At 41.8% G+C, this 13,325-nt stretch overlaps 1 protein-coding gene across 1 annotated transcript; it reads right to left on the bottom strand.

The window, feature by feature from the left end:
- Positions 1–1,814: 1,814 nt before the first annotated feature.
- Positions 1,815–6,686, bottom strand: LOC141553720 (ras-related and estrogen-regulated growth inhibitor-like protein). Its single transcript, XM_074285225.1, has 4 exons — positions 6,456–6,686; positions 5,775–5,828; positions 4,290–4,366; positions 1,815–2,901 (listed from the first exon to the last, which is right to left on the bottom strand). Exons 1-4 carry the CDS (start codon positions 6,592–6,594, stop codon positions 2,476–2,478), a joined length of 696 nt encoding a protein of 231 aa, XP_074141326.1. The 5' UTR covers positions 6,595–6,686; the 3' UTR covers positions 1,815–2,475.
- Positions 6,687–13,325: the final 6,639 nt, after the last annotated feature.

Below are 13,325 nucleotides of genomic sequence, written 5' to 3'. Positions count from 1 at the left end.
TAAATTTCTTGGTAGAAGGAAGAAGAATCTTTGTTTCAGAGGTGTTCCTGCAAATTGACTCAGTTACCTGGGGAGAGAGCTTGGATGTGATCACTTTGGGGGCCTTAGTTGACTATCAGTTGGTGACTCCGCTTCAGAGAGGCCTAATTTGTGCCTAGTTGTTTGATTTAATTCTTATTTAATCACTTCTATGTAGTGTGAAGAAACAGAGAAACTATGTACCTGGTCTGTGAAGACAAGGATAGATCAGGAAGCATGTGATCAGAGACTATGAGGGAATTTTGACAATACTCTTAGACCGAGCCTAAGAAACATGGGGATCATTTCCTCTTTCTAAGAAGGGAGGAGTGTCAAGTAATCCAAATATGGAGAGGGTAGCTGGGCAAAAGACGAGAGAAAAAAGAGAGGAAATGAGGAGTGACAGAAGAGGGCAAGAAAGTTTCCCTGAGATCTTTTAGAATCTCCTCTTACCCCTCTCTTTGTCCTTTATATGAGAAATCCAGAAAAGGGGGAAAGGTGGATCTAGTCTAGGAATCGGGAAAGGTGAAGAAACTCAGCTTTTCCTGAGAACAGGACAGCCAACCTCCAAGAAGACATACAGATATAAGCCTATATACTCTGAGTCTATTCCCCACCAAGGTCTTGAGCCTGTTTCTTCATATGCTGCCCAGTTGTGTCATACTTCATGGAGAGAAATGTAGCCTGCAATCAATCCCTTAATAATAGGTTTGTGTGTCTCTAAGGCACTCTATTGCTCCATCTCTGTGGGGAGAATTCAGGGTCCTCCTCTCCACCCTCTTTACCATCCTCTTGGGGTCAATGCCAAAGGTTGTCCAGAACTGCAGAATCTCCCTACTGATACTCCTGTGCTCCACTACTAGAGATGTACAATAAACACAACATAAGAAGCCACTGTACAATAATTATTCCCGTTGGGTTGGCTGTTGGTCTCCTCTCCCTCTTTCTCTTGCCTTCTACGAGGGTCATGCCAGCTTACTGCTGCAAAACTTGGTGGTCTGATCTTCCTGAGCTAAATTACTTTTGCTGAGTAAGACAAACACAGAAGCATGTAACCAGAGGATTTTCCTATCAGTAGAGCCTCTGCTGAGTCATTGTGAATGAGGATAGACTCTGGAAGGCATTAATATTCTTCTGGTTCAGGTTAGCAAGATGGTTGAGGTTCCTTTCAACCACTGTCAGCTGGGGGGCTATTGGAATTGCATATTTTTATGCAAGTAGTGTAGTTTAATGAGCCTGTTGAATAACTTTAATTCTCTGAAATTTCCACCAATAGAAGTTAATTTCTTCACTATCTTCCTTTGAAAAACATAAATATCTCTTGCAGTTTTAGCACCTTAGAGTCAATGAGATAGCAAGTAACTTAATAAGGTCCTGAGGGAATGGCACAACACCTTGCTAATTTTTTAATGGGATGGAGGTGAGAATAGGGGAAGGGAAAGTTAGGATCCATTGGGACTTGGTTTTGATGGGACTTGCCTGTAAGAATCTGTAGAATGTCAAGTGACAGACCACATAAAATCATTGAGCAAGAATGGGAATAGAGTGAAAGATTGCCAGCCAGAGGGACAAAGAAAATAAGCTTTGTCTATTCCATAATTTTGAATGGAGAGTTGGTCACTGTGGACTAGCTACTGAAGAGCCAGGAATTTGGGCCCTTGGAGTTTTCATTGGTAGGAAGCAGCAGACTGAGATATAAGCAGGAATATCAAAGCTGGGTGTGCTGCCTTTCTCGAACAGCACTTTTGTGATTTCCAGCAAAAAGTCTCCATCACTTGGGGATAACATCACAGGAATTTTATTCTATTAGTCACAAAGCACAACTTCACAGAGATCCATGCTCTGGGGTTGGGAACCTGTATAGAACTCGGAAGGATGTTAGTGATCCTTTCCCTCATTTGAGAAAAGCAGAAGCGAAGGCCCTGAAGACAGCTTTCCCATGGCCAAGGTTTATGGTCAGTTCCTCTTACTCCCAATTTACTTCTAATTCCACTCAGCCACATTACCCTTGACTTCAGGAGTGGTCTTACTGAGTACCTAAGTCCAGAGATACTAGGCTACAGAGATAGAACCCCAGATAGGTAAGAGACACTGAAGTGTCACAGCTCACAAATTAAGTCTGCTGGAGTTTAGGGAAATGGGACCCTACCTAAATGACCCATGGGCTTCATAACAGGTTCAATTACATGTCAAGTCTAATCTGGAAGCCAGAACCATCTTGGTTGGAATGACATTAATCTAGGAGAATGTAGGCTCCTGGAGATGGTAGTTGAAGGTGGTCGAGTGGGTACTGGGCACACGAATTGAATGCTCATTGAGGGCAGCAAATGAGTGCTCTATTTCTTTTCTGCTATCTTATCTAGTTCCAGACTGTGCTCTACAATAGTAGGTGCTCAGTAAATGTGTGACTGACTAATATGACTGACTAGGGGGGAGACTGATGCTGGGTGAACCAGCTTAGAAGGAATCTGTTCTCTTTCTGGCAAACACTGCTGACATACTTTTAACAATGCCTCGGATCCCAATACCTCTTCGGGCTGGGAGTCGAGCCTGCCAAAAGTGCTGGGCTAGCCCCTGGAACACCATCAGGGCTCCGTGGGAGGCCTCGGCTGCAGACACCTCATAGAAGTCACAGTTCAGCGTGAGAGCCAGAAGCCGCCCTTCCTCAATGGAAACTGCCCGGTGGTGGCCCAGGTCCCGCTTATTGCCCACAATGACAATAGGCACCTTCTCAGGGCTCTGGCCCTCCTTGGCCACCTTAATGAACTGCACTTTGGTAGGAAGGATGTGGAAACTAGCCCTATCACAGATGCTGTAGACCAAGATGAAGCCATCCGCCCATTGGATCCTCTTCTCTTCTGTGGCATGCTGGTCGGCCTGACCCTGAGAGAGGGAGGAAAAGAAGAGGAGGTTGAGTCTGCAGGGCGTATCTGTGACCCTGGGGAAGTCTAGGTTCCTTCCTCTTTCCCGCAGTCCTGACCAAGAGCAGGTGGGGGCCCTAACCCTTTGTTTCCCGACTTGGGGCAGCTAGCTGAAGCGGTGGATAGAGAACTGGGCTTGGAATTGGGAGGCTTCATCTTCATGAATTCAAATCCGATTTTAGACCCTGGATTTGTGACTCTTGCCAAGTCATTAAAACCTATTTGCCTCAATTTTCTCATCTAGAAATGATAAACCATTCCAATCTCTTTGCCAACAAAATGGGGTTGCAGAGTCAAGCATGATGGAAGGCACCAAACAACAACCCTGCCTGACTATGTATAGGCAAAAACCAGGAAACTGAGAATATCAATCTATTTTCTAATAAACACCATCCCCTTTCCCAAGACCCAAATTACAAAACCACCTGCAAGAGTTCTCCCCCACTCTCCCTTTTTCCTTATCCCCCCTCCAGGGCAAGAGCCATTCCTTTGTAATTGTCTCCCATTTACAACTTAATCTGGTACATAGTTACATAACATGCATAGTTATTAGCATGCCGTCTTCCCCATCATAGCATGAGCTCTTAGGGACCTTCTTTTTCTCTTTATATACCCAACACTTAGCACAGTGCCTCACATATAGTAAAGGCTTAATAAATGTTTGTTGATTAGCAGAATTGTAGTGTAGAAAGGAATCTTAGAAGTCATGGAATCAGAAAAATATTAGGGCTAGAAAGAACCGTTAAGTTCATCTAATCCAAGTTCTTCATTTTGCAGATGGGGAAACTAAGGCCAGAGAAAATAAATGTCTTGTCCAGGTAGTATCAGAGACTGGTTCAGAAATATTGCATCACGTGGACTCCAAAGTTAGGAGTGGGCAGAATCTCTGGGGAGAAAACCTGCTCGGATGTATCCATGTATCCACATGGCTCTAAGAGAGAAGACTGGGGCCGGAGGTATTATGGCATAATAATTGACATTTTTAATAGTGCTTTAAGGTTTGTAAAGCATTTTACACACATTTTCTGAGCCCCAGGACTACATGATATACTAGATACTACAAAGAGACTATTATCCCCATTTTAGAGAAGGGGAAACATCCTTAATGAGACGCAATGATTTGTCCATGGTTACTGAGCTATCAAATGTCAGAAAGAAAATTTGGACCCACGGTATTGACTCCTGTGTGCTAGGCAGGATCTCTAGGCTTAAAACACCCCTCTGTGTGGTGGATGCAACAGGCCTGTCTGGTGCTCTCACTGTCTTGTGTCCTAGGGTCCAAGATGAAACCTTGTTGTCCTCTCATTCTACCAAGGAAGTACTGCCTCCTACTTGTGAGGGTATACTCACATGGGAGCTAGGGAAGTCCCAGATGTGGAAGAGAATTTTCCTGCCCTCCACATCCAAGCTTCGGCTGTAGATTGATTCTGTGCCAGAGAAAAAAGGAGACCGTGTTTTTCAATCTTGGAAAACTTTATCAAACCCTCTTTCTTTTACCTTCTTTCCATTTATCCCTACCACATAGATTCCAAGTTATCTCCAGTTCTGCCATCATCACACCAAGAGGAGAGAGGAGAATGTGAGCACGGAGAGAACACTGGATTGGGATACTATAGGTTCAAACAACATTCTCTACAACACAGCATTTGTATTGTCTCCAGTAAATGCAAGCTCCTGCCTTTATACCCCTACTAGCACTTCATAAATCCATGTTGTTCTATTCAGAGCTATAAAAATAATCTTCTGGCATCAAAGGTGGTAAATCTTTGTTCTTTGAGATGATTTTGTTTTTGGAAACAGCCAAAAATCACTTGGAGCCTGAATAAGGTGGTGAGCAACCTTCCAAGTTAAACCAAGGTGTGGCTATAAAGTAAAGAGATCCATGCATATGTTTTGAAAAAACAAAAAACAAAAACCAAAAAAACTTTAATTAAAAAAAATAAAAAAAATTTTGAAGACTAAAAAAAGTAAGGAGATAGCTAGGGGTTTCTACATTTTTTTTTAGAGATTCTAGAAGTGTTTAGTAGCTATAATGTTGGCATGGGTCCATAGTGTTCTTCTCTAGAAGATGACTCCAATACTCATTTGACTATATCGGTTGTGCTGACCAATCTCATCACCTTACGTTCATGTCTCTTTCCTCTTTTCCCTTTCTGCCTCTCTGTCAAGTAAGCCTTTATAATACTGGCCTAGGATTGCTCACTAACCTACTGAAGAAGAGAAGTTCCTCCAGATAGGTGGGATAGGTGACTCAAAGAAATGGCTCAAATCAGATGATACATTGGTCATAAGACCAGGGTAGAGGCAGTAAAGAAGGGACAAGAGGGAGCTGGCCAGCCAGGTATGACTGAGCATACTAACATCAAAAGAGATGGAGAAGGTTCATGTATTTATAGAAATGTCGAGCACTGGGATGTGTTGGATGGAAAAAAGACAAAACTCTAGTGCTATATGCCTGAGGCACCTGCCAGTCAAGAAAAATAAATGAGAGAATCCTAATCATGAAGAAGAGTTAAAGAAGTTAAAGAAGATCAGGAAGCTGGAGCAGGAGAAATGGAGGTTTCCAGAGGAAGTGTGGAAGTTGGAGGGGGCTTCCTGAACTCACAGAGGGAAGGTGACAAAGTCCTGATGAAAGCCTCATCAGTCTCATTAGCAACTTGGTCCCCAGGAGGGTCATAATTAGGGCCGGACACAGGAGGCTGTGCCAATTATCACTTCTGTCACTTCCTCATCCAATTAGCCAACAACTCCCATTCTGCTAAGTGGGCTGTGTTTTCTGCCCTGAGCGTGGAGGAAATATTCAGCAACATCTGCCCAGCAACAATCAAGACTCACCCAGATCCCCATATTCTCCAATGAATCGTCGGGTCAGGAAACGCACAGTCAGGGCTGCAAGGCAAAGGGAAAAAGAAGAGACCTCTGGTCAAGGAGAGAAGCCCATCCTGGGAGAACATAGCACCCATATTGCTTAGATCAGTGGTTCTCAATGTGGTCCAGAGAATCCTGGGGGTTTCTGAAACTCTTTAAGAGAGACTACAAATTCAAAATTCATTTTTATTTCTAATATAGTAAACATCTATAAATATAACCCACACAAACAAAAACTCTGGACAGATCCTCAATAATTTTTAATAGCATAAGGATCCTGAGAACCATTTGGCTTAGACGACCCTAGTTCACTCTGACTCTAAGCACTGAGAGAGCTGCCTGTATATCTAGGTTTTGCTCCCAGAGGGGCACCTGTGGGTGCTAGCTAAACATCGGGTTCAAATGAATATTAATGGTTGAGCCCTGGGCTGGACACTTTGGCAGGCTTAATTGGTTCAGGTGGGTGCTGTGTTCCACTTCTCTGCCAGGGCTACAAGATTGTCAATCTGTCAACAAGCTAATCTCACTCAATGCCAAACGGCACTCCATCATCTTCCCCTCTTCCCGTGCTCTGCCTCCACTATCCCTTCTTGGAGGAAGTGTCATGACGGAAACATAAGGATCCAGGGTAGGATGTGGGGTTCTCACCTGACTTCCCAACGTTTTCTGCTCCCATCACCAACACATTGGCTTCCATGGTAAGAATGGTGGGGTCAGGTATCTCAAACAAGGTCCTGCACTCCAGGGTAAAGCTGGCACTTCGGCGCAAGGGGAACCGGAGGACCATCGGGAGGGTCAGCCTTGCCCTTCTGCCTGGGCTGCTGAAGAGACTGAAATGCAGACTCTTTTCCTGGCCAGGACACAGGTAATCAACATGGGCCATACCATTTCTGGGGGTCAGGGGAGAAGTGAATAGGAAAGAGGGGGAGGACACATAAAGAGCTCTTATTATTAGCAAAGATTCCCTTAGAATAGGGACACAGAGGCTACAGAAGATGCCCAGCAAGTATACAATTAAAAAGGGCAAACTTACCCACCAGGACCTTCCTCCACCCCCATGGAGCATACAATTTGTAATCCTAAAGATACTGAAGTCAGCTGGGAGAGGAGTGCCAGAGAAAAGAAGGGACATGGTATTGACATCTGCCCAGTGTCCAGAGAGGCAGCTAGTGGGCAAGAACAAAGGACTGGGATTTTATTCATACCTACATGAACATACACATCCATATATACGTACATATGTGTGTATATATTTACTTAGCAACAACATCTACTTATCTACCTTCATTGAGGCAAATAGAACTGTCCCTTTTCTCTTCTTTTTTTTTTTTTCCCTGAGGCTGGTTAAGTGACTTGCCCAGGGTCACACAGCTAGGAAGTGTTAAGTGTCTGAGACCAGATTTGAACTCGGGTCCTCCTGAATTCAAGGCTGGTGCTCTATCCACTGCGCCACCTAGCTGCCCCCTCCCTTTTCTCTTCTTGCCTCCACAAATTCTTCTGCCTTCTTTTCCTGTAATTCATTCTTGATTTTCATATCTGATTGTTCATTGTGAGGATATAAAGATGAGGGCCGACCGACCCAAAGTGTACTTCATCCTGGGCTCTGTCCAGCTGCCTGGATTGTCCACCCCAGCTATCCATGCTGTCCATGTGGGTTATGAACAGATGAGGCTTTGGGGTGGTATTAGTGTTTGCTTCTAAGGAGGAGCACGTTTTCTGTTGTCATTACAGAACAGTGGGCTGAACATTCTTCTCCCTCCTCTTTTTATCATACAAAAAGAATATTTGGTTTGGAACCAGAGCACCTGAATTCAAGTTCTGCTAATTATTACCTTCCTGTACCTACTTTAAGACTCTCTTCCCCACTCCAATCCATCCACCACAAGCTGCCAAAGAGTCTGATCATGTCATATTCCTATTTATTGGCTCCTTAATAGTTCTAGATTCTAATATAAACTTGTCTATTCGGGTTCTATCTCTCAGTCTTATTACTCCTTTTTATACACTATATGGTATGATATACCTAAAAACTCATCCAGCCTCTTCATTTCACAGACACAGGAAACTGAGGCTCAAAATGGAACAGAATATTCCAAATAAGGTCTAACTAGAACAGAGTACAGTAGGACTGTCATAATCCATACTATCCATATAATCTCCTGCCAACTCCCAACATCATATTAAATATTGGATGCTAGGCATCCAGGTGGTATGGTGGCTAGAGCACCAGCCCTGGCATCAGGAGGACCTAAGTTCAAATCTGCCATCCAAAATTTACTAGCTATGTAATCCTGTGTAAAACCTTAAAAAATTGGCTACCAGGGGCAGCTAGGTGGCGCAGTGGATAGAGTACCAGCCTTGAATTCAGGAGGACCAGAGTTCAAATCTGGTCTCAGACACTTAACACTTCCTAGCTGTGTGACCCTGGGCAAGTCACTTCACCCCAGCCTCAGAAAAAACATAAATAAAAAAATAAAAAATAAAAAATTGGCTACAACATCACCTTGCTGACTCATTTTGACCTTGAAGTTCTTTTTCAAAACAGCGACTTTCTAACTAGACCTGTCCCATCTCAATAGTCATAAAGTTGATTTTTCCCCCCTGTAATCAAGTACAAGACATTTGTTTTCTCTTGTCAAATTCAGCTTAGTGTTCTAATCTATCAGTATCCTTTTGGGTCCTGATTCTGTCACCCAGGATGCTAGCTATTTCTCCCAGCTTGGGTCATCTGCAAATGCGATGAGCATACTATAGATATCATTATGCAAGTCATTGCATAATGACTTCATTTTTCCATTAGCAGCTCTGCTTGGTTTCTGCTCATCAGAACATCATGCCTCCTCCAAGATAAGCAGATCACCTGAAATCTCATAACCATGCAGATTAACTCAGTTTTTGATACTCAATGCCATCTGATTGGTAGAGGAAGAAACTCCCTGCTAAGCCTTCCGTTAAGGGAGCTCAGAATAATATAAGTAACTATATTTTCCATCAGTGTCTCTGCTTGGTTCCCACTCCATGGAACATCTTGTCCTAGTATCAGGTACCCTCTAGTGGCCCCATTACTTTCAGCTTATTTTTCTGTTGTTTTATCCCATTAATTTTGTAAGCTCCTTGAAGCCAGAGATGGTTCTCTCCTCAATCTCTCTCTCTCTTCTCTTCTCTTCTCTTCTTCTCTCTCTCTCTTCTCTCTCTCTCTCTTCTCTTCTCTTCTCTTCTCTTCTCTTCTCTTCTCTCTCTTCTCTTCTCTTCTCTCTCTCTTCTCTCTCTCTGTCTGTCTCTCTCTCTTCTCTTCTCTCTCTCTCTGTCTCTCTCTCCCTCTGTCTGTCTCTGTCTCTGTCTCTTCTCTCTCTCTCTCTTCTCTTCTTTCTCTCTCTCTCTCTCTCTGTCTCTCTCTCTGTCTCTGTCTCTGTCTCTGTCTCTCTCTCTCTCTCTCTCTCTGTCTCTCTGTCTCTCTGTCTCTCTGTCTCTCTGTCTCTCTCTCTCTCTGTCTCTCTCTCTCTCTCTCTCTCTCTCTTCTCTCTCTCTCTCTCTCTCTGTCTCTCTCTCTCTCTGTCTCTCTCTCTCTCTGTCTCTCTCTCTCTCTGTCTCTCTCCTCTCCTCTCCTCTCCTCTCCTCTCCTCTCCTCTCCTCTCCTCTCCTCTCCTCTCCTCTCCTCTCCTCTCCTCTCCTCTCCTCTCCTCTCCTCTCCTCTCCTCTCCTCTCCTCTCCTCTCCTCTCCTCTCCTCTCTCTCTCTCTCTCTCTCTCTCTCTCTCTCTCTCTCTCTCTCTCTCTCTCTCTCTCTCTCTTTAAATTTGTTATCCGGAGTGCTATGTTCCTGTAACATAGTAGATGTTTAATAAATGTTTATTGAACTGAATTAATAAAATAAATAAAATATTAAATAGCACAGGACAGGAATAGATCCTTGAGGTATTTCACTGGAGATTTCCTACTACATTGACACTGAGTCATTAATAACTACTTTTTGAGATTGGTCAACCAGTTCTGAAAAGATCTCATTGTGCTGTTGCCTAATTTATATTTTTCCATCTTCCCCATAAGAATAGTATACAAAAATATTGCAAGAGTTTTTAGGGTTCTTACTAGCTACTGCCCGGACAAGACAATATAGATTCAGTCAGATAGGGAAAATGCAATTATTCACTCTAGAGCGTGACAAACACAAATGATGGACATTTGTGTATTATTTTTGATGTGACATGTGTGTTCTCTTTTTCTCTTTCATAATACACACACACACACACACATATTCACCAATTGGAAATGGCTGAACAAACTGTGGCATATGAATGTGATGGAATATTATGGTCCTGAATGGTGAGTGTGGTGGGGAGAGAGAAAACGAGGCATTGATAAATTGTTTCCCTGGGGCAGGCAAGAAGAAGGCTCTAATGGAATTCAGTTTGGTTCCATGCCCACTCTCTGTGGAGGTAATCCAGTTAGAAATCCAAGTTGTCAGGTTCCTGAGGCTAAATTTTTCCTATAAATCTGCTGCACTCCTTTGGCACTCTGCCTCATGATGTTTTCTTTCCCCTTACCTCTTCCCCATACCTGATGGCGCTTTTCCTCTCCTGACCCCACTTCTCCTTACATCTAACTCCTCTTTTAGGGGGCTAAGTCCCTTTCAGGATTTAGCCTGCCAGCTAAGGGCATGCCCTAACCTCATGGGTGCTCCCTTTTTCTCAGTAAAGGCAAGAAACTTGCCCTTTCCATGTAACCCCCTTTTTTTTTCCTCTCAACTCTATTTCATATTTGCCATTCCTGGCATCTATTATATCCCTTCATTTTGTCTGTAACCTCTTCTCCTAAATAAATCTACCTTTTGCCAAAGAAAATGGTCATTGTGANNNNAAAGGGGCAAAGATTTTTATTATGTTGCTAAAAGTGGGTTAAGCCCATTGGGTCTTTAGCAAGGAAACTAGGGGAAAGATGAGTTCCCTAGCAGAACTGCAATTAAGGTGTGGCAAATGGGGGATTATGAGGCTGACCTTAAAAGGAGTTAGGGTTCTAATAGGTTTAGTTATTCTGACAGTTAGCAAGGGAATTAACCCCAAAAAGGAGTTGGAGGGAGAGGGATTATGCCATTGACTAGCAGGCTAATCTAAAAAAGATTTAATATCCTAAAAAAAGTTAGTGAGGGAATTACAATAGAATAGATTTTTTTTTTTAAAAGTTATATTTCCCCTTTCCCTAAATAGTAAATAATCCAATATAGGTTAAATTTGTGCAGTTCTTCTGAACATATTTATCATGTTGCACAAGAAAAATTAGATCAAAAAGGGAAAAAATGAGAAGAAAAAAAGAAGCAAGCAAACAGCATCAACAAAAAAAGGTGAAAATACTATGAATAAAGTATTTTACAAATATTATCTCATTTGATCCTCACAGTAACCGTATAAATTGATATAAGCTATTTGGTACTCATTTTATAGTTGAAGAAATTGAGGCAGATTGAAATGATTTGCCTAGGATCACACAGCTAGTGTCTGAGGTCCATGTTGAACTCAGGTCTTGACTTCAGATCCAGGAGCTCTATCCACTGTGTCATTTAGATACATTCAACATTCTTTTTCCTCTTCAGAAAGACATTCAAATATATTTTTAAAATTTTCTTTGTACAAATATCTTTTTCTTTCCGTTTCTCTATTTTCCTTTCCCTCAAGAACCATCTTCCGAATGAGAGTTGCTTGAATATAGGCTTGTTGTCCCCCTGTCAGAATATAACCACCTTGAGGACCTTTTTTTAGGGGCTGTTTTCTCTTGGATCCAGGGATAACACTCTCCTTTACATTTCTTTAAGCAAAGTGCTACTATCTGTTCAAGCCTCTGTTCCTACCTTCTGAGGTAGGGGTTATTATTAAAAAGTTAAAAAGCTTATAGCAATCTTTTGGGATAAGAATTCATTATTTGACAAAAACTGCTGGGAAAACTGGAAATTAGTATGGCAGAAATTAGGCATGGACCCACACTTAACATCACATACTAAGATAAGATCAAAATGGGTCCATGATTTAGGCATAAAGAACAAGATCATAAATAAATTAGAGGAACAAAGGATAGTTTACATCTCATTCTTGTGGAGGAGGAAGGAATTTGTGACCAAAGGAGAACTTGAGATCATTATTGATCACAAAATAGAAAATTTTGATTACATCAAATTAAAAAGCTTTTGTACAAACAAAACTAATGCAAACAAGATTAGAAGGGAAGGAACAAACTGGGAAAATATTTTTACAGTTAAAGGTTCTGATAAAGACCTCATTTCCAAAATATACAGAGAACTGACTCTAATTTATAAGAAATCAAGCCATTCTCCAATTGATAAATGGTCAAAGGATATGAACAATTTTCAGATGATGAAATTAAAACTATATCCACTCATATGAAAGCGTGTTCCAAATCACTACTGATCAGAGAAATGCAAACTAAAACAACTCTGAGATACCACTACACACCTGTCAGATTGGCTAAGATGACAGGAACAAATAACGATGAATGTTGGAGGGGATGTGGGAAAACTGGGACACTGATGCATTGCTGGTGGAGTTGTGAAAGAATCCAGCCATTCTGAAGAGCAATCTGGAATTATGCCCAAAAAGTTATCAAACTGTGCATACCCTTTGATCCAGCATTGCTGCTATTGGGCTTATATCCCAAAGAAATACTAAAGAAGGGAAAGGGACCTGTATGTGCCAAAATGTTTGTGGCAGCCCTTTTTGTAGTGGCTAGAAACTAAAAAATGAATGGATGCCCATCCATTGGAGAATGGTGGGTAAATTATGGTATATGAAGGTTATGGAATATTATTGTTCTATAAGAAATGACCAGCAGGATGAATACAGAGAGGCTTGGAGAGACTTACATGTACTGATGCCGAGTGAAATGAATAGAACCAGGAGATCATTATATACTTCAACAACAATGCTGTATGAAGATGTATTCTGATGGAAGTGGATATCTTCAACATAGAGAAGAGCTAATTTAGTTCCAATTGATCAATGATGGACAGAATCAGCTACACCCAGAGAAGGAACACTGGGAAATGAGTGTAGATTGTTTGCATTTTTGTCTTTCTTCCCAGGTTATTTTTACCTCCAGTTCTTCCTGTGCAACAAAAAATTCGGTTCTGCACAGATATACTGTATCTTGGATATACTTTAACATGTTTAACATGTATGGGACTGCCTGCCATCTAGGGGAGGGAGTAGAGAGAGGGAAGGGAAAAGTCGGAATAGAAGTGAGTGCAAGGGATAATGTAAAAAATTACCCATGCACATGTACTGTCAAAAAATTATAATTATAAAATTAATTTTAAAAGTATAATAAAAAAAAGTTAAAAAGCTGAAGAAATTGGAGTCTAAAAGAAGTGTTTGGCTTAGGATCAATAGCAAGTGTCTGAAGCTTCATGTGAATCATTCCTGATTTCAAGCGGGTCCCTTTATTCATTATACCATGTTTGCTCTTAGTATGGACAGCACCAACTAACATTTATTTAACCCCTAGGTTTTCATTCC

This window comes from Sminthopsis crassicaudata, chromosome 2 (assembly GCF_048593235.1).
Source record: "Sminthopsis crassicaudata isolate SCR6 chromosome 2, ASM4859323v1, whole genome shotgun sequence".
Lineage (NCBI taxonomy): Eukaryota > Metazoa > Chordata > Mammalia > Dasyuromorphia > Dasyuridae > Sminthopsis > Sminthopsis crassicaudata.
The sequence above is the reverse complement of the archived record's forward strand: the minus strand, read 5'-3'. Positions and strand labels throughout refer to the sequence as shown.